Genomic DNA, 24,904 nt, shown 5'->3' with positions numbered 1-24,904 from the left:
GTCCAGGACGAGGTGGCTCCCATTGTTCGCCTTCGGTTGAAGAGAAAGCTGCCCTAACATCATGGATAACATAACTCTAAACCACAATCATCCCTTACCCCAGCTTTTGGCATCCCTAAGCTCACAGGATTTGCTGAGCAGGTCCTGGTTAAATGCAGTGGTTCCTCATCTAGAGGGCATCAGAAGCATCTGTGACACTCTCCAGACACATGTTGGATGCCCTCCCCTGAGGTTTAGTCAATAGGCGGAAGGACAGTGTCCAGGCAGTTCCAGTTTAAAACATTACACAGGTATTTAGTTGACAATCTAAAGTTTAAGGCAACTTCCTTCTCAAAGCCACACTTTAACTCATTTTAATTAAATAAATATAGCCAGTTTTGGGACTTGGGGGAGATAGAAAGGACTTTCTTCACTGGGCCACTAGGAGATAGGATCAAGTATTTCATCTTCAATCTAAGTGGAGAAAAAGAACCTCCATCTACAATTGTCCTCACATCACCCCAGTCATGTCCATGTATATTAGTCATGTTTAAAATTTTCAGTATTTTACGATATTTTGACATCATAAAAATCTTGCTAGTAAGAAAACAATGCCTCTTCCAGGCATAGCTAATTTCTAAAAAGTAATGAGTTCACAGCAGCATTTTTTTGGGGGGGTGATATTAGGTTTTGAACTCAGGGCCTCAGGCTTGCTAGGCAGGCGCTCTACCACTCGAGCCACTCCACCAGCGTTTTTGTTTGCGATGGGGTTTTTTGAGATAGTGCTTCATGAACTTTTTGCTGGGCTGGCCTCAAACTGTGATCATCGTGATCTCAGCTTCCCCAGTAGCTAGGATTGCAGGCATGAGGCACCAGCGCCCAGCAGAACAGAATTATTGGATTCACCCAAGTGTCCATCAATGGATGAACAAAAAGTGATACATGGCTAGGTGCAGGTGGCTCATGCCTATAATCCTAGCTACTCAGGAAGCAGAGATCAGGAGAATCGAGGTTCTAGGCCAGCCCAGGCAAATAGTTTGCGAGACCCTATCTCAAAAAAAAAAAAAACAAACATCTCTCTCTCACACACACACACACACACAGGGCTGGTGGAGTGGCTCAAGCTGTAGGCCCTAAGTTCAAACCTCAGTTTCACAGGAATGGGGGGGAGAAGAGGGGATAAGGAGAATGATGGATGGGGTAAATTCAATTATAATATATTGTAAGTACTTTTGTAAGTGTCACAATGTACCCCAGTACAACAATAATAAAGCAAACATAAATAAAAATAACAAAACGTATTATTTTCTCTCCAAAAATCTATTCCTTCACACTTCATCATTTCGATTAGGGTCACATTCTACTCAGAAGCGCAGGCTAGAAACCTACAAATTGTAACGATTACATATGGCAATTCTAACACCTTAATACTTCTCTATTCTCTTCGCCTCCTAATTCCGGCACTTTCATTCCTCCTCTGGACCACAGAAGCTTCCTAATGGGCACCATGGACCCGGGTTTTGCCTCTCCCATCTCTTTTAACACTGCAATCAGAGCAGCCTTTCAAAACAAAATCTTAGCTGGGTGTGGTGGTACCCGTCTGTAATCTCGGCTACTCGGGAGGCAGAGGCAGGAGAATCTCGGGTTTGCACCGAGCCTGGAAAAACGTGGTACGACCCTATCTCCAAGGCAAAAAAAAAAAAACCAACTAAAGGGCTGGGGCCGTGGCTCAAATGCTAGACAGTCCGCCTAGCATGAGGGAGGCCCTGGGTTCAATCCTCAATACCGCAAAAAAAAAAAAAAAAAAAAAAAAAAAAAAGTTAAAAAAATCTTCAGCGGCTATCGAGGGCCTCAGGTTGAAGTTGAGACCTTTAACACGATTTACAAGGACCTTCACATGTAAACCCCTGGCGAACCTGCCATTCTCACCTGTCCCTCACACCCTGCACCACTGCACCTGCCGATTCCGGCGCCTCTTCCACTGCTGTTCACTCCCTACAGCCAGGTGTGCTCCGAGGAGGCTGCCTCGGCATTCGCAAGCGTTTCCTTAAAACCCGAAGAGTGCCCAAACTCGCCCTGACTCTCCCACTACATTTACAAAAGCCACATCCCGCGCAAGCCCACCCACAAAGCCAGCCAGACGCCGCTTCCGCCGCGCCCAGCCTCAAGCCGTCCGGAAGCGCTCCGCCTCGCGCGCACGCAGAGCATGATGGGAAAGAGACACACACTTCCGCCCCCGCCCCACACGCTCACTCTCGCCCCGCCCTCTCGTAGGCGACCGCTCGGCGCCTGCGCACGTGCCGTGCTCTGGTTGGGCTCCGGCTGGCGCATGCGCAGGCGCGTGGCTCTCCGTTGAGAAGGTGCCGCCGCGGCGCCGGAGGTAGGAGGAGTCGGGCTTCGGGCGGGGAGTCTACACCCTGGAGGGGGAGGACTTGTCACCCCGGGTTGTTCTCGCTTTCCTTGGCGGGAAGAGCTTTTTTTCCTTAGTGGGTCTCCTGGTCTTGGCAGGTCCGCAGCCACGGCGGAGAGGCTGGAGCGGTGCTGGGTGGAGAGGGGCCAGGGCCGTTTCGGAGGGAGGTGGGGACGGAGGTCACCTCCTGGGAGCCAGTCCAGCGATCGGGATCTTCCGTCTGGTAGTCAGGGTCCTTGACAGCTTTTCCCCAGGCGAGGACCCATCTCCCTTTCGTAGGTGGCCGGGTTGGGTCCGTCCCGCCCGGATCCATTCATTCCCTCCGCGCTTGCTGGGAGCCGGCCCCGCGGTAGGTATGAGGCTGAGGCTGCTGGAGTTCCCTGATCCTGGAGCTTGCAACTTTGTAGGATCCTTTATGTCACCAGCAGGGATTGTTTGAGTAACTACAGGAGAGGGGCTGTCTTGTTAAGACTCATTAACAGAGATGCGAGGACTCGACACTGTATGCAGTGTGGAACTTGCACATCCAACAGGATAAAATTCAGTTTGCTCTGTAGCCTGAAGTTCCAGGCCCTTGTGAACTGACTTTCCTCTGCCTCTCCCTGCACACCTCTCCCTTCTCTCCTACCACTCTCTCTTCGCTCCAGTTATATCAAACTCTTTGCAGTTCATGAATTCAACACATAGCTGTAGAGCACTTATTACAAATCAAGTACCATTCAGACAAAGAGAATACAAATACAAAGTAACAGATAAGTCTGTGCCCTCCTGAAGTGTTGAACTTAGTTGAGGACAGATAATAAGCCAATGAATAAAGATACAACAGCTGGAACCACACTGCCTGGGTTTGATCTCTGCTCTACCCATCAGAAGTTTTGTGACTTGAGCCAGTTCGTCATCCTTGTTTTGTGGTTCCTTGCTGTTAAGACAGGATGATAGTAGATTCTGTTTTATAGGATTGTTGTAAGGATGGAATGAGTTAAAAATTGAAAACAGTTGGAACAGTGACCTGCATACGGTAAACATTCAACAAGTGTTATGCATTATATATGATTATAGCCTGTGATGAATATCATTATGAAAACTGTGTTTCACTGTTTAATAATAAGGGAGTTGGAGCAAGTCCACTTAAAAGATTAAGAGACACTCCTCTAGGAAGATGAAAATGATACTGGGCCAGCCATACAAAGTAGGTTGCAGGTAGTGTATCTACCCAGCTCTGCAAAACTAAATGGCTATTGAGATTACTTGGGCAGTGGCGATTGGGTTACTGTATTTGAAATTAAGACTTCCTGCCATTGCATCATTCACTTTCAACTTCTGAACCACTAAGCTGTGTGCCAAGGAGAATTGTACCCATAGGGCCCTACCTTTGCATATAGGCAGCATTGTAGCCATCCCAGTTTGGATAGTTCTTATGGGCTGAGAGGAAAAAGAAAGGTGATCTTTTTTCTCTCCCTAGGTATTCAGGGGTACATCCTTTTTTACTTTAGTCATGTTGCTGTGTTTGCTGACAGCTCTTATCATCTGATAAACCTGGGAAAGGGGTCTTAGGCCACTGTAGGGAGATAGGTTCCCTAGATTTGGGGTCAATCTATTTCTATGACAACTGGCCTTCATGGGATTTGTTCTCCAAATTTCAGTAAAAGCCACACTCTCCCATAATGCACACATTTTTCTGCCTATGGAAGACTCTGCATTGGCGGGTTTCTAGATACCTCACCTCTGTTGTGCCGTGATTTCCTGTGGGACAGTTACACTGACAACCAGGCTACTGAGCATTTGACAGCATTGCTACTCTGGAGATTTCTTCTACCCCACATGCTCTTGTATGTTCCTAGAAGAAAATGGCATAAAATGACAACTGTGTAATTAGATGCTTTTGGTTTTCTACAGATGTGAAACTAAATGCACCCATGCTTTTATCACCAAGGATGTTGTGGAGAATCATCTGAGCACCAAGTTTACATGAATTGTATCTCAGAGGAAGTTGTTCGACAACAAAATATTCTCTCGATTGTGAATTTTAACAGAGGGAAACTTTAACTGTGGGTCCCGTCTGAAGAAACACATTTAAACTATTTTGAAAAGGAAAATAGTACTTTTTTGCAAACTCTCGAAATAGCTTAGTGAGATACAGTAGAGGAATCTAGTGAAGCTGGGAGTGTGAGGCTCAGCTCAGCTTATGCACAGGTTCATTTTCTCACCTGTGGACATGCCCCCGGATTGGCCCTCACCCCACTGAAGACCAGTCTAAAAGACTTAAAACTAGTCAGATAATGGATGAGTCCGATGATGATTTTAAAGAACTCTGTGCCAGCTTTTTCCAAAGGGTGAAAAAAAATGGGACGAAGGAAGTATCAGGAGAAAGGAAGACACTGAAGGCCTCAAACAGCACTCAGATAAGGAGCAAACTGAAAAAGACCAAACAATCTGCTATCAACAGCAAGACTGTTCAGGGCACTGTGGAGAAGAAACCTAAATCAGGCATCCAGGCCCCTAGGACTAAAAAGCAAGTGACAACCAAGTTGCAAGAAAGTGAACCAGCTCTCCCTGTGAATGGAGAGGGAGGCGTGCTTGTTTCTGCTCCAGATCAGCCTGTGCTCTGGGAAAGAGCACAGAGCATCCAGACAGGTAACCAGGCAAGAACCATTGCCAGGCCTTTCCAGAGAGGACACCAGGAGTGATTTGTACTGTTTTAAAATGGGTCAGAAAACTTTCTGGAAAAGGACTGAAATATTCTGGAGAAGGGTAGTAAATATTTTGGTTTTGCAGGCCATATGGTCTATGTCCCAACTATAGTCGACTCTTCCTATCCGTAGGTTCCAAATCTGAGGATTCAGCCAACCTCAGATGGAAAATATTTAGGAAAAAAATTGCATGTATACTAAACATGTGCAGATTTTGTTTTCTTGTCATAATTCCCTAAGCAATGTAGTATAGCAATGTTTATGTAGCATTTACATATTAGGTATTGTAAGCCATCTGGACATGACATAGGAGCATGTGCAGATGTTATATGCACACAGTACACTATTTTATACAAAGGACTTGAACATCTGTACCTGTGATATTCACAGGGCCCTGGAACCCATTTCCCATGGATACAGAGGGAGTAGTGCCAGAGACAGTATGGAAAGGAATTGGTATGGCCTTGTGCCAGTAAAACTTTATTTACAAAAACAGGCAACCAGCCCTGTGACCATAGTTTGCCAACTCCTATTTTAAACAATAGTCATAAAAAATATAATCCCTTTAGGAGTTTTCCACATGATCTCATTTGGGTCCTCTGTTCTTTGAGAATTTTCTATGAATGTTTACATTATGTACTTGACAAGATTACATGAACATAAAAAATAATGCTATTTTTTTGTATTTTCTTGATTTCATTCCAGAGTGGGTAAGTTGGAAAGGGCCAGTCATTTTGAGAAGGCTGCTGAGAAGGCTGTAGGAGGGTGCATTATGGGCTTAAATTCCAAAAGCATCTTCCGGGCCTTCCTTTGTCTCCTCTAAAGACCTTTTATTTTTTTATTTCCTTTTTAATTTGTTTGTTTAAAGCAGCTTTCCTGTCCTGCTGTTCTTGGCATACCAAGTCGTATACTTAGCATACATTTACATGCAGAACTGAAAACCAACCTTGCATGTATAATGGACCACAAGCTCTTTGGGCTCCTGAATTCTGCTTCTAAATTTTCCTCACCTTCACTTCCTGATCTTAAATAACATTTTTTGTCTAGCGTGGACAGCAGCCCTCAGGAGTAGTGGTGAAGTCTTCTTAGGTCACAGGACTGTTGAATGCCTCAGTCATGCTGATGAACTGCTGTGGCCCTTCAGGCTGTCTTTGGTTCATATTTTATACCTGTGAGATTGACACCAGCTTCAGGGGGTTTGTGGATCTCCACTGAAGTCCATCTGTGGATCCAAGTTGAAAGAGAACTGACCTAGAAAGAGATAAATATTTGTTATTAATATTTCTTTAATACTAGCTTTATTGAGATGTTACTCACATCCCATAAAATTCATTTTCTTAAGGTATATGGTTCAGTTGTTTTAGTATATTCAGAGCTATGCAACCACCACTACTACCTAACTCATCACCCCAAAAATAAACCCCAGGCTCAGCAACAGTCACTCCCCAGTCCTCTCTGTCATTGATTTTTTTTTTTTTTTTGCAGTGCTGGGATTTGAACTCTGGGCCTACACCTTGAGCCACTCCACCAGCCCTTTTTTTTGTGATGGGTTTTTTTCAAAATAAGGTCTCACAAACTATTTGCCTGGGCTGGCTTCAAATTTTGATCCTCCTGATCTCTTCCTCCTGAGTAGCTGGGATTACAGGTGTGAGCACCAGTGCCTGGCTGTCATTGATGTTTGTGTCTGCAGTGCCACTAAGAGGTTTCCAACAAGCAGTCACTCATGTTCACAGTTGCAAGTCAAGTCAAACCTAAAGGCCCCTTGGAAACTTGGATCTAACCTGTACCTAGTGGGAGTCTTTTATTTCTTCAGCTAGGACAGATGCTGTATTTTCCTCCTTACCAGAGAGTGCTCCCAACAGTGACTCCTGGCCCCCTCTATCCTGTTTGGCTACAGCGGTGTCAAGTCCCTCCAAATACCGACCTCGTGCCGCAGACCTGGCTGTTCAGCGGATGCAGCAGTTTAAGAGAGCAGACCCCGAGCGGTTGACACATGCTTCCAAAGAGTGTGCCCTGATGGCCGCCCTGGAAGAAAATGTCCCAAAGAGCCCTCAAGAGGAAACGGTGACAGAAAACGGTATGGTTAGCTTGTTCTGTCTTCCAAACAGAGATGTTACAGTACTGGAGGAAGCTCATTTCTGCAGTAGACAGGCTTTCTGCATGGTGTTTTGTCTTCATAGCCTCATTAGATCTAGCCAGAGAATGAAGGGTCCCTTGCTCATTTCTCCCTTGGCTGTCATGAAAGGGTACTTCTTCCTCTTTTTTTTTTTCTGACTTTTAGAAAATTTTTCCCTTACAGAAGTCTTTTTAAAAACTACAGTTAACCCCCTAGAACCTTCTACCTAGATTTACTTACCATTATCACACACATACACACACACACACACACACACACACATGCACAAATAATTTTTCTTTTCATTCCGTAAGATTGTCTGCTGTCCAGTTTATAGTCATACTTGTCTCGTTGTCCAAGCATCCAAGTATCTCTTTTGTGGTTGCTTTTTCTCTTTCTGAACAAGGATTCATGGTAAGTTCACATGCTGCTTATAGCTCAGACAGTCTCTTAAGGTTAGATTATAGAATAGCCCCTGATTTGTTTTTTATTTTTTGGGTTTGTTTTTTTTTTTCACATCAACTTTTTGAAGAGCCCAAGTTTATAAAAATCTTACAAGATTTCCCACTTTCTTGATTTGATTGATTATTTCCTCATAGCATCATTTCACCCCTCCCATGACCCTTGTCTTGTGGGTAGTATAAGAAAATCAAAGGTCTGACCAGCTCTAGGTCAAACAGTTTGATAACCAACTTCACAGGTGCTGTGAACTTTGTATTGCACTGCAGGAGGCATGTAATGTCTGGCAGCTCTACTTATCCCCAGGCATATGGATCCTTATCTCTGATAAATACATGCAAAAGGAAAAGAAATAGGAAGATATCCTGTGATAGACTGACAGATAATTAATATGGAGTCTCTGGGTATTGCCTTTGCTGATCACTTTGAGAATGCTGAGGAGTCTCAGGTTGCCCCAAAGGTCTACAACATCTGGTGATTTGACCTTTAATGCATCAGTCCTCGTGGTACATGTGAGTGGCAGAGGAGTCCCTCAGCCAGTGCCTGAGCCTAGTGCCTGCCCTGTATTTGGCTCAGTTGTTCTTCATGTATGTTCACATTATATCATCAAATGGTCAGGAAGGTTTAGACCATTACTTTGTTTAAAAAGGTGGCAGGGAGGGCATTGAGTCTGTTGCCTGGAGGTAAGGCTAGCATGTGTGAAACCCGCAGTTCTATACACAGCACCACAGAAATAATAAAATTAAAATAGGGCACCAAAAGGAAGGCGTACTGCTTTTCTTGTGTTGGTGGCAGGAGTGGAAGGCCTAAGTAACATTCAAGAACTTGGGAATCTGTGAAGTCTCAGGGCATATTCCTCGTGGGTGCCACAGGTCTGCTCCAGCAGTATCACACTGGCCATCTTGGAAGCCATCTCAAACCCAGAATCAGTTCATCCTTTGGTCTGAGGCTAAGTAGGAGATTGACTTTTAACTGCCAAAGGCATCTCACTCTGCCCCAGTCATGTGAAGTGAAAGGTCAGCAGTAGGAAAGAGCTTTGAAGAGAAAACCTAGATTTGTTGGTGGAGGATTTGTGTGCCCCTATGATGCCTGAGGCAGCAGGCTTGAGAGAAGTGGGGAAAAGGAAAGGTAGGTTCTCTGGGACTTTGATACTCACAAGGGTCCTGGACCACCAGCATCGCTGTGCCTGGTGGCTATTAGAGATGCAGAGTCCCAGGCTCTACCTGGACTCCCTGAATCTGAACCTGCTTCCTAGGTGATCTGTGTGCATGCTGAAGTTTGGGAAAATCTGCTCCAGGAGGCCCCCAGTGCCCACTGTCACTGGGTGGCACCCCTGTCACTAGGCCTAGATAGTGATGCTAGGCTCTGTTTCCTTGGTATTCTTCCCAGTGTCCGTGCTGGGAGAGCAGCAGACATGATGCAGAGGTTTGAGATGAGCCTGTCCTTGGAGACTGTTCACATGGAGCTTGGATGGTTCTCCACAGGATATGAACCTGGACTCCCTGCCACCAACAGTGATGCTGCCGTGGCCTTGGCCCTGCAGCAGGAGTTTGGAAGGGAAAGTGCTTCCACGTGTGATAATGGCTTGGAGGAGAGGGGGTTGTTCTTCTGCCAGATGTGTCAGAAGAACCTCTCTGCCATGAACGCGACCCGCAGGGAGCAACATGTGAACAGGTAGGAGCAGTGCAGACCATCCCCTGTCCCATGTGACTGACCCAAATCCAGGGCACCCCTGGCTGTAGCAGGAATCTTGAGACACCTTGCATGACAGTAGTGCCTCAGTGTCATTAACATACCCTTCTTTCTGAACAACTTTACTGAGGTATAATTCACATACCATCCGTTTACAGTATCCACTTCCTTGACTGTTATGCACACAGTTGTGCAACCATCACCCCCAAAAGAAACCGCATAACCCTTGCCATCACTCCATATTGTTCCCTCCCTCAGCCCCCTGACAACCACTAATGAACTTTCTGTCCTATGGATTTTTTCTTTCTGGACACTTAGATAAGTGGAATCATGTAACACTTGTCTCTTCATGTCTGTCTTCCACTTAGCACAGTGTTTTCAAAGTTCTTTCATGTGGCATGTATCACTATATCATTCTTTTTTTATGGCTGAATAATAGGCCATTGTATGTATAGACCACATATTTATTCTTCCATCCTTAGAGGGACATTTGGAAGGGTTCCACCTTTTGTGTTTTGTGGATAGAGCTGCTGTGAACATACGTTTCATGTGTTTGTTTGAACATCTTTCTTTGGGGCTTTTATTTACGAGGGAAATTACAGAATTTTAAGATAACTGTGTTAATCTGTCCTTGCTTCCTTTAGCCAACTTTGCTAACAAATACCTAAATGTAGTGACTGGAGCCGACTGCCAGGAGACGTGCAGACTGTGTGAGGGGATCCGCCTTGGGGGCACATGCTTAGGCCACAGCATTGCCTTGTTGATGTGGATCCAGCATTTTCTCTGATCCATATTCCTGGGGAGGGTGGTTCTCCTGTATTTACTGACTTCCTCCAGGTGCTTGGATGAAGCTGAAAAGGTACCAGAGTCTTCCGTGCCTCAGATTCCTGAATGCCCAATTTGTGGCAAACCGTTCCTCACCTCCAAGAGCCGAGCCAGTCACTTGAAGCGGTGTGCAGTGAAGATGGAGGTGAGGCCCCAGCTCCTGCTGCAGGCTGTACGGTTGCAGACAGCTCAGCCTGAGGTGGGCAGCAGCCCTCCAGCACCCAGGTGAGACTAGTGAAGAAAGTCAAAAGGCCAGATAACGGTGTTTGTACTCAATGTACTCTTAACAAAAATCTTTGTATAGTGCTGGAAGATGCTAGAGCACTCATGGATTCTGGAAATGACACATTTGAGGAGGAAATAGAGAGTCTAGGAGAGCATGGATTCTGCATGCACTGTGGACACTTGCAAAGAGGAGCATTGGATGTTTTCCCCAAGGCTCTTCCTGAGATAGTTCCAGTTCTGCAATTCTGTGGAGGCTCCTCTAAAGAATTTAAGAATTTGACGTTTGCTTTGGTTGTACAGCATGGTTTCTAACTTAGTGTCGTTTGATTTTCATACTATCAGTGTCGGTTTAAGTTTAAAGAGTTGGCTAAAGAGAGCCATAGCACCTTATTTGTTTTTAATTTACATGAATTAATGCATACATGTTAAAATAGGAGGCTCCTCTGACAGCTGGAAGACAAGTCCTTAGCATGCAAATCCCAGGCATTCAAGTGGCACAGGGTCAGCTGTGCTCACTCTGTTCCTGCTGCTAAGGACACTTTACAGGGAACAAAGTTGTTGACCCCAACTTTACAGGGAACAGAGGCAGCATTGACCCCAGACTTCTGTAGGTTTGGACTTCTTTCCTTTGACAACTGGCAAAAGCAAAGGAAGGCTAAGAGTGGTGCTGTTTGTCCTGGTCACTGCCTTGCTCATGGATCGTGGGCAGCTGGGCTGGGCCAGCACTGAGATGGCAGAGGACACGGACTCTCCTAGCTGGAGCACCTGTCTATGGTTAGCATATTCACATTAGTGCCAAGGGACTGAAGTGTTGAGGCCTAGAATAGACATTACCTAATCCATTTATTTGCCTCTCAGATTAAATATGTCTGCCTTTAAAATACCTCCAGGCTGGCAGAGTGGCTCAATGGTGGAGCGCCTGCCTACCAAGTGTGAAGCCCTGAGTTCAAACCCCATCACCACCAAAACAAATAACCTCCAAAGAGTGAAACTAGATGTGCTAGTCCTTGTAGAAAGCTGGAGAGAAGAAATCTACAGGAACTGGACACCCTCAAGGGGGACTTTGTACCTTCTTCTTCTAAGGCCAAGCCCAGGCATTTTGACTCTGGCATAATTGGAATTTCTCACCCACAGCACACATGCTGGTCAGCACTCCTTGCCCCTTGAATCCCTCACATACTTTCCCTGAGCCCAGGCCCTGCCTGTGGCCCAGAAGTACAGCCTCAGTGCTCTGCTCACAAAGGCAGGGTGCCCAGCTGCTAGGCCACTCCCTTCCCACTTGGTGGCTGTGGTTATCATGCAGGTTCCCAGAGAGCTGGAGTTGGGGTTTACTTAGATCTTCTGAGGCCACACCTGAGAATCTCCAACGTTCCCAGTCCAAAGCATGAGATTTCCAAAAGCCAGAGGTGTGGCAACAGCTGCAAGGCAGGCAGGCTGAGTCTGAGTAATCAGAGTTGTTTCCTACTGTACCTGGGGCTCACACAGGTACTGGAGGTTCACTAGCCAGACACCCCTTAATGCCAGCCTTCCTTTAGGTTAGATGTGCTGCATATTGTCTCCCAGGGCAGCTGACTATTGGCAGCAGATGTCCTTCTGTCAGACCATGGGCAGAGCACTGCGCTGGGGCCCATGCAGGAGGGGATGAATCCTTTGAGGTAGTGTGGCCAGGACTGGTTGGAGGGCATCTGAAGTTTCAGAGTGCAGAACCTGCTGGGAATTCAGGGAGCCTACCTGGAGCCAAGGAGTGGTGATGCCAGTAGAAGGTTTGGCCACATCTAGGGTGTGCAGTACCACGACAGTTTTGTCTGTCTGCCAAGAAAGGGCCTGAGCCTCCCATGTCTGGACTGTGCTGACCTTTTGGCCTGGGGCTGGGTGGGCTCGTGTGGAGCAGAATCAGCATGGAGAAAGCCCAGCATTGATTACTCTGTGCTGTGGGGCACACGGATCCTGTTGGTCTCACACCCACGGAGAGAAGAGGCCCAGCCTCTGCGGATGCCCTCGCTGACCTTTCTCTGTGGCCTTTAGCTTCAGCAACCATGCTGGAGGTTTGAAACGAAAAGGAACCACCAGTAAGAAGGAGCCACAGAAGAGGCGGAAGGTCAACAAGCCTGAGGCACCATCTGAGGACCTGCTGGTGGCTATGGCTCTGTCCCGATCTGAGATGGAGCAGAGTCTAGCTGTGCCTGCACTCAGACTGGAAAGTGCTTCTTCTGAAATGATAAGATTTGGAGCAGGTACGTGTGGCTGGAGAAACAGGGAGAGCACGCTGCTCTGCTGCTGGCTGACAGTTAACACTGGTGGCTTCAGGGTGAGGGAACAGATCCACTATTGATTGTGCCACTTCTCATTTATCTTTAGAGAAAAAACATCGCAAGAAGAAACCCCTGTTGTCCCTGCCACAGTTATTAGTCCAGGACTCTGAGACCACAGGTAGACAGATTGAGGATCGCGTGGCCCAGCTCCTGTCAGAGGAAATGGAAATGTTGAGCACCCCACCACTTCCTCCCAGCAAGATTTTCAAGGAAGAGTTCCAAGAGGCAGGCTGGCGTCTGCAGGTGCCTAAAGGAAAGCAGAACTTTCTGTGGGAGAGCAGCGCCCTGACTGGAACCTGGGCTGTGGAGTCCTTCTACACCGAGGGCCTGGTGCCTCCCATTGTGCCCCAGCAGTCTGCCAAGGTGCACCCTGCCCCTCCCAACACACATGTGGATGGACTTTGGTGGGGAGGTGGGCAGTTCCAGAAATTCAGCCAGATACCACAGCTGGGTGGTGAAAGTCCAAGAAGTAGAGAAGGAAGCCAAAGGGTTGTCAACTATAGTTCATTTCTCTTTGTAGCAACTAAATGGCTCTCTTAGTAAGAAAAGGGAGGGCCTCAGTTCCCAAAATTGAATGTAGGTCTAGAGAGTTTGTTTAAAATGCGAACTCCAGGCCCACCCCCAGGGTAACTGGTAAAAATGTGTCTGAGATGGGCCCCAGGAACCTGCATTCTAGAAACATGCTCCAGACAGTCCTGAAGTAGGCAGTCTTAGTCAGTACTCACCTGCATATGGACATTTAAATGACATTAGATGGGCAGCAGACTCCTGGAAGCCTTCCAACTCTGGTCAACTTCTGCATACCTGGAGGCCATAGGCATGTCTGGGCTATGACAGAAGCCTGCTGACACAGTGAGGGGGAAAGCTTCCCAGAATTGCTGTGACTGGCCACCTTCAGGGACAGTCCTTGTCTGGTCTGCAGTTTTAGGTTCAGCTGTGCACATATTTGGGGTGGCTGCTATAGTGTGTGTTGGTGACAAAGACCACACAGTCAGTTTGGTTTTCCAACTTTTAGGAATCTGAACTACCACTGGAGCTGTCTAAGCACCCACAGCCAAGTATACAAAGGCCACCTGCTCTCCACGGCAGTCCCCCTGCAGGCTGCAGCCCCAGGGACCCGTCACTATCTGCCAGCCAGAGGGAGCACCAGGCCCTACAGGACCTTATGGATTTGGCAGAGGAGGGGCTGGGCGCTGGCCCATGGCCCAGGAGCTCAGGAGGGCCTGCAGATGAGACACCGGGTGGTACGTTCAGGCACGCCCCACGCAGTCAGGCGAGGTGGGGCGGGGCTGGACTAGGCCGCTTGTGCTAAGGTGAGGTAGCACACGGAGAGCACAGGCTCAGAAGGCTCTCGTGTTTTCCTCAGAAGTGATTATGTAGACACTTGGATCTGTCGCCTTTTCCTTAAATTTTAACCAAAGCCAGCTTCATTTTGTCTCATTTCACTTCCTACCTCCGTTTTGGGTTGGTCTGGTGGATCTGCCTTAAATGAAGATGTCCTTGGATCACAGGGCACCCTCAGTCCAGCTGTGTCTGCAGGCCTTGCTGCCCGCTTGGCAGGTAACATTGTAAGGTGACATTCTTTTAATGTACAAATCCTTATCTCAGGGTTGGATTTGATGCCCAGCAGCCTTCCACTGACCGGGTTTGTCCTGACACCCAAGGAGAAGCCCCCCGAGAGAAGTGGCCATGCTTCGGTAAGGACAGGGGCTTCTGAACCACAAGCTCTGCCCTGGCTCTGTGATCTTGGCCACTCTTGCTCCAGTCCCCTGATTTCCACTTCCCAAATGGCTGGCACATCTTGATGACCGTCGAGTGGAACCAACTGAGAACCCACCCCCTGTCGTCCCCCCATCCCATCCCCCCTCTTAGCATACCACTGCAAAAGCTTTTGTCCCTTCTACGTTTGGACACTGTGGATACCTCAGCAGCTGAGCCCCAGGGCCAGCTTTGTCCTAGGAGCCCAAAGAGATCGCTGATTCTCTGCCTCATTCAGGCATCTACTTGGCATGCTCGTTTCTCCAGTTTCCTTTGTTTGCTAGGGACTTACTGTGCCCTCTGTGCTTGGGTCCTGAGCTGACCTCCAACTAACAGTCCAGTGTCCTGTGTTGGAGACTAATGGCATTAGAAGTGGGCTGTTCCTTAGAGTGAATCTAAGTCCATGAGGACCACTATCACCCCAGCACCTCATGCCAAGGACCAGCCTGGTGATGTCACAGCACATAGCCTGGGAGTGGTGAGTCCCTGAACCGCTTGGGCTCGGGGTCCTGGTCCATCGCATCAAGCTGCTGTGAGGACTGGATATGGCAGTGTGGACATACACTCAGGAGCAGTGACAGATGCAAGGATGTCTTTGTCATAATTCACTTGCTGTCCCTCCCACCACAGATCAGGGAACACACCGCAATACAGAACCCAAGAAAGAATCTAGCATTTCGTTCTGGGTCACTGAGGCCCTTAACATAACCCGGAGGTGGGACCCTATGGAGGTGCCATCTGGAGAGTAGAGTGAGGGTCCTAGCACTCCCTTGGGTGGGGGACCTCATGGCCCAGTTAGAAAAGCAGTGACAGAGGGAGTTGACATCTCTTCCTCTGGTCTGGTTGCAGCTCTCCCTTGGGTTGCTGATTGCCGACTTCAGCACCATGGTCAATAACCCACACCTGAGTGATGTCCAGTTCCAGATGGACAGCGGGGAGGTGCTTTATGCCCACAAGTGCGTCCTTTATGCCCGATGTCCACTCCTCATTCAGCATGTAAGTATGTGGGGTAGCGGCGACCTGGTGCCTCCTCTCCTGCCTTCCCGCCTTTCTCTGCCCAGGCCCTCCTTCTGTCTCACCCAGCCTTGACCCCTCCTTCCCTCTCCAGCTCACTCGTACCCCTGCCCCAGAGCACGTTTTCTCTGTTGGCACAGTTCTGCTCCTGTGGAGAAGAGGGAGACGGGGATGGTCTTAGGATTGGGAAACAGCAGATTTTTGGTTCCATTCAATGAAAACTCTTTTTTCCTGAGAATTGTTTCCTCTTTCCTTCATTTCATCATTATAAATTCTCACCATTGATCTTTTTAAGGTTGAGTTGCTGCTCTGACATGTTCACTGTCAGAAAGAAGAGCCCTTGATGCATGTGTCAAGTGGAAACTAAGCAGATCCTTGAACATCCCCCCCAATATGATTTTGAGAATTAAGGCCCACCCTGCAGAATTCTGTCCAAGAAAATGCACAGTACTGGCCCCCACTTTTCCTGGAGCCTGGGGCTGCCTATAAGGCTAGAGACTCATGGACAACCCAAGACCATTGTTCACACCAAGTTACAACTATCCAGTCAATTAAGTCTTCTGTATTTTGTTTTGTCCTCAGATAAACAGCGAAGGCTTCTCTGCCTTCGAGGATGGAGATCAGACCCAGCGTGTCCTGCTGAGCAACGTGAGGGCCGAGGCCGCCTGTGCGTTCCTGTACTATCTCTACACAGCGGACACTGACCTGCCCCCCGACCTGGCCCCTGACCTGCGCTCCCTGGCCCTCAGGTTGGGATTGTTTTTTTCGTGTATCCCACAGCTTCTGAGAGTTGGTGACAAGGGTCCATAGGTTGACAGCTCAGGAGATGCCAGCACTGGAGAAAGGTCAGCTGACATCATCAAAAAAAAGTCAAAGTCCTGTTTATATCTTTTAATCCCAAGTTTATGACTGGCAGCAACGCTGAACAGGGCATAGTAGTTGAAACAGCCAAATGGATACTTGCGGGATGCCCCAAAAACTGGATGGGGAGGCCTCTACCAGGCATGGTAAGAGGGGGCCCTCGGGCCCAGTATCCCATGCACTGAAGTTCCTCAGTTGTCCCCTATGAGGCTGTATAGCAGCAGCTAGGCATTTTCTCTCCCAAGAAGGCTCTAAGGCCTCCAGGAAAAGTCTGGTTCACTCCAGGCAGTGTCGTTCCTCAGGTATTGCAGCTCCACTAACTCCTGTGACTTCCAGTGCAGCTTGACACACCTTTATGTTTGCTGTAGCAGAATTAAAGCACTAGGTTCCTACTTTCTTGAGCTCTAACAGAAAGAGGTTTCTGGGCGGGAGCATGGACACTGTCTTAAGAGAGTGAGGAAAGGCCACATCTAAGTCACACCCTTATTCCTCCTTATGAAGACTGCTCTACTACTAGTCCTAGGTACCCAGCAGCTGCCTCTATGAAGAGTAGTGACCACCCACAGTGTTTCCTGTTGCAGGTTTGGTGTGAGTGACCTTGTTCACTTATGTGAACAAGTGCCTATTGTAACAGACTTGGAGGGTGAACAAGAGGAGAAGGAAGATAAGAATTGTGAAAGCAGAGCAGAGAATTTCCAAGAACTCTTGAGGTCAGTGTGGGTAGATGAAGAGGAGGAAGCAGAGACTTTGTTGAAATCTGAGAGCCACGAAGAAGACAGAGAAAAAGTGAATGAAGCAGAAATGGAAGAAATTTATGAATTTGCTGCTACTCAACGAAAGCTGCTCCAGGGAGGAGGAGTAACAGACACAGATGAGGACCCTGGCCAACTCAGGGAGAACAGTTCAGTTGTTGGGCCTACCCTGGCAGCTTCCAACAAAAAGTTGGAAAAGGCAGAACAAAGAGAATCACCTTGGCTGGAAAGAGATGAGACCCCAGGTAGCTGGGAAAATGCAAGACATTCCCTTCTGCTGCTCCAGGACCAGCACTCAGATGATGCAGGGAAGGCAGAGACCCATGAGCAAGAGGCACCAAAGGAGGCACCTGGCCATCTCAGCTTCTGCAGCCCTTTTGGGGGTTGCCTAGCAGGAAGAAAAGACGACTTCCTTTTGCACCCGGTCAAGGTCCGTGAAGGTGAACAGTTCTTTACAGCAACTCAAGGAGAATTCTCTGAACGTTTCCAAATAACGAGCAATCACGAACTGCAGAGTGGTACCATCAGGGAGTGGAGAGCAGAGTTGGTCCGTCCCCCAACTCCACAACAGGCGTCCCCACCAAACCCATCCTGCCTCCTGAGACAGTCCCCTGGTGGCAGAAGTCCTAGCCAGTCACAGTTCCACCTTCATGACGCAAGTACCTCGTCCTTGTCCACTCCCCAGTCACACAGTGGTGTTTCCCAGGTGGCTTCCCCAAGTCCCCTGTCTCCGGTTGTACCATCAAAGCAGAGGAGGGACAATAGCATTCTCACATCACTTAAGGAATCAGGCCATCGGAAAGGCAAAAGATGTAGTTCAATGTTGGAATGCAAAAATACGAGCGTCCTGATTTCCCCAGAAAAATCTCAACCCATTGACCTGACACAGTCAAAACCCGACCACTTGAGTTCCGGGTCCCAGGATCCTCCATCCCGCGTGAACAAGGAAGTTGAGATCATCCTTTTACTGGATTCAGATGAAGAGCTGGAGCTAGCACAGGCTAAAACAAAGTCAGCTTCTCATGATCCCCCAGAAGAAAGGAACATTCTGGAAGTCAGTCCCAAGTCCTCTGAGCTCTTTTCAGTCATTGACGTTGATGCAGATCAAGAATACTATCAAAGTCCACTGAGGAGAGAAGTCAAGCTTCAACCAGAGGAAGAGGAGGGACAGTTGGAGAATCAGGTCGCTTTGGGCAACAGAAGGACCCCTTGGCTGTTCTGCAACCAGGACAGCAGCCCTGCTGAGGACAGCACCACAGACACCTCATGGCTGGTGCCTGCCACCCCACTAGACAGCAGGAACCGAGACTGCTCGTCGCAGACCCGGGTCACAAGCCTGAGGATGAGGACTCCACCTGGTGAGATGGCTCGGCCAGTGCCCAGGGCCTCCTTTGAACACAGGGCAGTGCAGGAAGCTGCACACAGGTTCTCACCCAGCACTCCAGGAACTTCTGATAGCGGAAGGCAGGCGTACAGAAGCCCCAGGCACCACACGCTTCCCTCTGCGCTGGGACCACGTTGTGATTTCACCAGGCGGCACCAGAAGCTCTCGCCACCTGAGCCATGCCTGCCAAATCAGGCTGCGGCAAGTGAGGTGGTGGAAGTTAGGGACAGTGAAGATGAGGAGGGTGTGACCTCCCATCAGGTGAACAGCGATCCCCTGGTCCCCGGAGATGACTGCTATTGGAATATTGAGCCTCTCTCACCCATTCCAATCGATCACCTGAGCCTGAACCGCACTGGCCCCCTGAGCACCAGCAGTCCCAGCAGTCGTCTCCAGGAGGCCCCGGATGGGGGGGCCTGCCGCTCCCCAGGACTCTTAGGCACCACCCCCATTCGGGGAAGCTGTGCTGCCCAAAGAGGATCTCAAGAGCACCCCGCATGGGACAGCTCCCCAGGGAGCAGCAGGCTGAGCTTCCCGAATCCGGTCCTGTGGGACGAGTGGGACGGGGAAGGACAGAGATCTCCAGAGTCTCCTGCTGCAGCCCAGACACCACGTGCCCGAGTGCAGAAACCAGAAGGGCCAGAGACGCCAAGTGAGTGGCTTTGAGGCTGGAAGGGGTCTTGTCTTTTATACTGTTTTGCACTAATGGACGTGGAGCTCAGTAATAAGAATCCGGGCTGGCAGTACTAAAGATTACTCACTGCCTTCCAGATCCCTCTTCCCTCTAAAGGGAGAGCCAGATGGCTACCAGGCATGTACTTCATAGCCGGCCAGTCAGTATCTCCTAAACCTGCCACACCCCAACTAAGTGTTCACCTGGGCACTTGTTACAATCCCTATCTGTGGACCTCCCTTCCGAACACTGAGCCAGCGCCCCTGGAGGTCATGGCACCGGCTAACCATCTTGCTTGTGCCTCAAAGTCAGGCAACCGTAGTTCCTCAGAAAGTTGAGTATGGGGCTGGGTGCAGCTCAGCGATAGAGTGCTTTCCTTGCAGGCCCTGGGTTCCATCCTTAGCACCTCCCCCCAACACAAACGTTAACCAGAATTGCCATAGGAATTCTAGGTGTGATGGCATGTGCCTCTAAAAAAATCCCAGCACTCAGGAAACTGAGGCAGGAGGATGTGAATTCAAGGCTGGCCTAGGTTATATAAGACCTTACCTCAGAAAAGAAAAAAAAAGACAGAATTGCCATAGGACTCAGCAACCCACCTTACCTATGTATCCAAAATAATTGAAAACAGGGACTCATACAGATACTTCCTTGTGCATGTTCCTAACAGCACTAGTCATAATAACCCTGTGGAAGCAACTCAAATGTCCACGACAGGTGAACGGGGAAGCAGGGTGTTTTCTGTCCACACCATGGAATATTCTTCAGCCATAAAAAGAAATTGAGGTACTGATGTGATACAACATGGATGAAACTTGAAAACATCATGTTAAATGACAGAAGTTAGACACAAAAGGCCACATATGATTTTGTTTATGAAATAACCTAGAATATGATACAATGTAGCCTGGTGGTTTCCTGGGGCTGAGGGGAGATGGAGTGGGAGTGACTCTTTACTGGGTGCAGGGCTTCTTCTGGGGTGATGGAATGTCTTGGAACTAGGTTGAGTTGGTGGCTGCCCGAAGTTGTGAATGTACTAAATGGCAATGGGCTGTTCACTTTAAATTGTTTCATGTGAGCCGGGTCCAGTGGCTCACGCCTGCTGTAATCCCAGCTACACAGGAGGCAGAGATCAGGATCACGGTTCAAAGCCAGCCCAAATAGTTCACAAGACCCTATCTTGAAAAAAAAAAATCCTTCACAAAAAAGGGCTGGTGTAGTGGCCCAAAGTGCAGGCCCTGAGTTCAAACCCCAGCACCAAAACGAAAAAAAAATGTATGTGCATTTCACCTCAATTAAGAAAACAAACAAAAAAAGGAATGGGGTTGTATCTTAGTGGTAGAGCACATGCTTTGCATATGCCCTATCCCCAGCCCCCCCCCCAAAAAAAAGAGAAAAAAAGGGGAGGGGAAAGTGTGGGAGGCTCAACTCCCTTCCTTCTTTATCCCCTGGGTGGAGGGACATCACCGCCCAGCTCATTTCAGACACTGGGGAGACTTTAAAGCCACTGCTCCTGGGCCAGGCAGCTGCAGGGAGGGAGGCTGAGCAGCTCTCGTGGCCATGGTAGCCATGGGGGCGCAGGGAGCAGTGCTGAGGGTGAGTTTGTGCCTGCCTCCCAAAATCCCAGGTGCATTAGGCAGCTTCAGAGTGGCCCAGCCACCCAGAGCTCCTGCTTCAGGCCCGTGTGACTCAGGAGCTGTGCTTCTCAGCAGTTCCCAGGCGGTGCTCTGAGAAGCACTGCAGGAAACTTGAGACCATGGTACCTTGGGTTGACTCTGAGGTGGGGCTTCAAGACAAACTGAAACGGAAGGTGATGGAGGACTCCACGATCATAAAAAGCCTAAGAACAAAAGTCTGTTGTTCTTTGTTTCTCCCATTTGTCTTTAAAAGACTAATTTTTTAAAAAGTAACAGCTTTTTTGACATATAATTCATCTACCATAAAATTCCCCCTTTTAAAGTGTGTACACGTTAAAAAAATCCACACCTTAGAAGTGTGTGTTCAGTGGTTCTTAGTATGTTCTCAGTGCTTTGCAACCCATCACCATCCTACTACAGGCATTTTGGTCACCTGGAGGTGAATTACGTCCCCATCAGCAGGCTCCTGCAGCCCCTGGAGGCTGCTGTGTTTGTTATGTCCCTCAGATTTACCTATTGGCATTTCATATGAATATAATCTCACACTGTGTGGCCTTCTGTGACTGGCTGCTGCTTAGCACGAGATTTTCATGGTTCATCCATGTTGCAATATTCCATTCCTTTTGCTATCTGAATACTGTCCTGTTGAATGAATGTATGATATTTTGCATCAGTGGACATTTGGTTTGAGTTACTATGAAGAACGCTACTTAGGAACATTCATTTAAAGTTTTTGTGTGGACATACATGTTCATCTTTCTGGTTGTACATAGTTAGGAGTTGAATTGCTGGGGCATATGGTAACGGTTTAGCATTTGGAGGAACTAGTGGACTTTTTCCCCAAGTGGCTGCTGCATTTCACACCCCAGCGGCAGGGTGTGAGGGTCCAGCACTTTTACCGTGGTTTTCATTCCAGCCATCCGTGGTGTATGCAGTGGGATCTGCCTGCTCCTGACCTGCATGTCCACCAGGGCAAGTGGTGCAGAAGCCTCCTTGTGTGCTCTTTGCCCATTTGTGTATCTTCCCTGGAGAAATGCCTGCTCTGTGCTTTTGCCCGCTTTTAATTGCATTGTCTTTTATTATTGAATTAGAAAGAAGTACTGATATCTAAGTCTGCTTGAAAGGCGTTAGTGTTGCGTGTTGGCCAAAGTCAGCACTGTGGATCTGAACACTTTTAAGCTTATTTACGTTGGTCTCAGTCACGTGCAGAGCTGTTGAAGTGGACAGTATCGCACGGGGCAGGTCCTCTGTGATGCTGTACACCGCTTTCCAGCGGGAAGACATGACTAAACAGTGAAGGCTGAGCATGGCTCTTAGGAGGAATGGATTGGGGTCTTTCAGTGCTGTATTTCTCTTGGTGACACTTCAGGACCAGAAGTGGTAGGAAATCCACACCACTCACACTGAGACATGTGTGTCTTATGTTTTATCTAGAAGGTGCTCGTCGGAAGAAGAACTTGCCCCCCAAAGTGCCTGTAACGCCAATGCCACAGTACTCCATCATGGAGACCCCCGTGCTGAAGAAAGAACTGGACAGGTTGGTGGGGTTCCTCACAGCTTGCTAATATAGTTGATCTTCTCCCTCCTGTGCATAACCAGGCTCAGCAAGCCTGGGAGCAGAAGGATCCAGCACCTGGCCCTGCAGCTTGCCATGGGCCTGGGAGTGTGGTGGGGGAAGTGCCTGGCTTCTCTGCATTTTGTTCCCAAATTATTTAGGCCCCAAGAAGCCAACAGATGAGGCTCCTTGGGTTATCCACTAGGTAACGGGTCTCCATATCCCACACTAATGGGAATGGGACTCTGAATGTGAAAACTAAGCCAGGCGCCAGTGGCTCCCTTCTGTAATCCTAGCTACTCAGGAGGTAGAGATCAGGAGGATCAAGGTTCAAAGCCAGCCTGGGCAAATAGTTCATGAAACCCTATCTCGAAAAAAACCCATCACAAAAAAGAGATGGTGGAATGGCTCAAGTGGTAGAGCGCCTGCCTAGCAAGTACAAGGCCCCAGGTTTCAACCCCAGTACTGCCAAAAAATAACAGTATGAAAACTGTCACCTCCCAATGCTGCTCTTTAGCTAAGTTGCTGTGTCCACCACCACACAGCATGCTTGCTCCTTTAGAGCATGCTTCATCCACACGTAGGGCAGATGCTTACCTCTGAGGCTTTGATGGGAGGTTTGATCCCATGGAGCTCTTCATTAAATGCATTGGTATTAGCTTGTTGTTAACATGTGGAAGTAGCATGCAGTGTGTAGACAGGCCACACTGTCCAGCCCTGAAGTTCACCTGTTTCCCAATCAGGTTTGGAGTTCGGCCTTTGCCCAAACGCCAGATGGTTCTGAAACTGAAGGAGATTTTCCAGTACACTCACCAGACCTTGGAGTCGGACTCTGAGGATGAGATCCAGTCCTCACAGGTGCCTCTGGAGGTGCCTTGCAGCCAGACCCTCGCCACAAAGACCTACAAGCCTTCAAGGGCAGGAGGCCACACACAAATTAAGGGCACTGTAGGTCCTGGGACCCAAAGTTCCAAGGGATCCACTAAGACCAAGGGCCCCCAACCTCGAAAACAGCAGCCCAGTGAAAGCATCCCGCACCCAAGCAGGTCATCAGCCAGTGAGCTGCCTCCAGGCCCTGATGGTGACGCCCAGCTCTCAGCCTCCCAGGAATCGGTGGCCACCTCTGTGGACAGCAGTGACAGCTCCTTTAGCTTACAAAGGTAACTGGATAGAAGCTGCAGGGTAAACAGTGGGGTCTGAGAGTGGGCATCAGAGACCTAACAGATGTCAGAAGCCCATTGACTTCTGGGCTTGACCTGTTGGAAGCACAGGCAATTTACAGAGCTGTTTTCTGAGCCTCCAACAGGCTTAGAGCCCCTTCCTCTCACCCACAGGCACTCTCAGGCATGTCCTGTCACCCCGAGGGATTGTCCCTCCACATCCAGGCCCCACAGGACCACAGAAACAAACTCCCCTCACAGGGGATCCTGGTCTTGGGGGCTGGCAAGAAATGTTATCACAAAATATCATCTGTTGTTTTCAGCTCTTCCTCCTGTGAGTTGGGAGCTGCCTTTGAGTCTGCAGGTGAAGATGAGGGTGAGGAGGAGGCCGCCATCCCGGCAGCAGACACAGAGGAGGCAGTGAGACGCTATGTCCGTTCTAAGCCAGCCCTGTACCGGAAGGTGCTGATGTACCAGCCCCTGGAGCTGGCGGAGCTACAGGCTGAGCTGAAGCGGGATGGCATCCGTGTGGCTACAGCCAAGCTGCTGGACATCCTGGACACCCACTGCATCACCTTCACCACTGCTGCAGCCCGGAAGGAGAAGCTCGAGCGGAAGGGGCAGCAGCGTGTGGGCAGGAAGAAAGGGGAGAGGAATTGACAGGCCCCATCCCACCTCACCACTCCCCACCCCACTGCCAGCAGCCTGTGTGGCATCTGTGCCCAGCACACCTGCCCCGCTAATCATCTGTGCCAAGAAAGGCCTGGGCACCCAGTGCAAGTCAGGCCTCCGCAGGCTTGTCGGCCTCACAGCATCAACCTGTGCCGTGTAAAGCTCTGTCCTCCACCAGCTGGGCCATGTCGCCTGCTGTCTTTAGGGCCCGACCCTCCCTTGGTCAGCGCCAGTTTGTCTCCCTTCAACCCAGTAGCATCCCTACCCCGTGTGTTCATGAGGCCCAGTTTCTGCCCCATCTGCGCTGTGTTTGCTAGGCCCAAGCACAACTGCCCATGATTGTGTGCTGAGATGATGTCAGGTCCAGCCTCTGTCCTGCTTTCTCAGCAGTCTAATCCAAGGCACCACCAGCTGTCTGTACTGCCACCCCCTAGGTGCCACTCCTGGCCTGGTGTCCTTCCCAGACACTTGTCATTGTCACCAGCAGTCTCCAAATGGGACAGTGCACAAGGGCCCAGAACAACTCTAAAGCCCCCAAAACAAAAATGGTCTTTGTTAGTGGGTTCCATCCACCTGTGTTAAAGCTGCCTTAGCCCAGGAAGAGCACAGGAAGGGCCAGGGAAGAAAGAAAGTGGGTCTCCACAGCCTGCAAATGTCCTTGTCTGTTTTAAATACAGTGCAGTTGGTTTTATATGATGTGCAATAAAAACAAAGAAGGCTTTATAAAAAC

At 48.9% G+C, this 24,904-nt stretch overlaps 1 protein-coding gene across 4 annotated transcripts; it reads left to right on the top strand.

Moving 5' to 3' along the window:
• Positions 1 to 2,300: 2,300 nt before the first annotated feature.
• Positions 2,301 to 24,903, top strand: Slx4 (SLX4 structure-specific endonuclease subunit). 4 transcript variants are annotated; one of them, XM_074060275.1, is made up of 15 exons: positions 2,301 to 2,359; positions 4,286 to 5,023; positions 6,926 to 7,156; positions 9,139 to 9,328; positions 10,184 to 10,396; positions 12,422 to 12,630; positions 12,755 to 13,071; positions 13,724 to 13,952; positions 14,317 to 14,405; positions 15,316 to 15,462; positions 16,063 to 16,229; positions 16,923 to 19,129; positions 22,222 to 22,324; positions 23,086 to 23,502; positions 23,826 to 24,903. In XM_074060275.1, exons 2-15 carry the CDS (start codon positions 4,669 to 4,671, stop codon positions 24,160 to 24,162), a joined length of 5,211 nt encoding a protein of 1,736 aa, XP_073916376.1. In that variant the 5' UTR covers positions 2,301 to 2,359; positions 4,286 to 4,668; the 3' UTR covers positions 24,163 to 24,903. The 4 variants fall into 4 exon arrangements, with proteins under 4 accessions (XP_073916376.1, XP_020012110.2, XP_073916375.1 ...); XM_020156521.2 differs by lacking the exon at positions 2,301 to 2,359 and adding an exon at positions 2,379 to 2,738 and having other exon boundaries at positions 6,977 to 7,156; XM_074060274.1 differs by lacking the exon at positions 2,301 to 2,359 and adding an exon at positions 2,379 to 2,738.
• The last annotated feature ends 1 nt before the right edge of the window (position 24,904 follows it).

This window comes from Castor canadensis, chromosome 17, assembly GCF_047511655.1.
Source record: "Castor canadensis chromosome 17, mCasCan1.hap1v2, whole genome shotgun sequence".
NCBI classification, from domain to species: Eukaryota; Metazoa; Chordata; class Mammalia; order Rodentia; family Castoridae; genus Castor; species Castor canadensis.
Note: the sequence above shows the minus strand (reverse complement) of the source record. Positions and strands in the feature narration are given on the sequence as shown.

Bases quoted from the DNA above. Each gene is read 5' to 3' on its own strand.
- Slx4 (XM_074060275.1), top strand. From the start codon at position 4,669: ATGGATGAGTCCGATGATGATTTTAAAGAACTCTGTGCCAGCTTTTTC. The intron at 10,397-12,421 runs GTGAGACTAGTG...TGTGGCCTTTAG, and splicing joins AGCAGCCCTCCAGCACCCAG to CTTCAGCAACCATGCTGGAG. The intron at 13,072-13,723 runs GTGCACCCTGCC...TCCAACTTTTAG, and splicing joins TGCCCCAGCAGTCTGCCAAG to GAATCTGAACTACCACTGGA.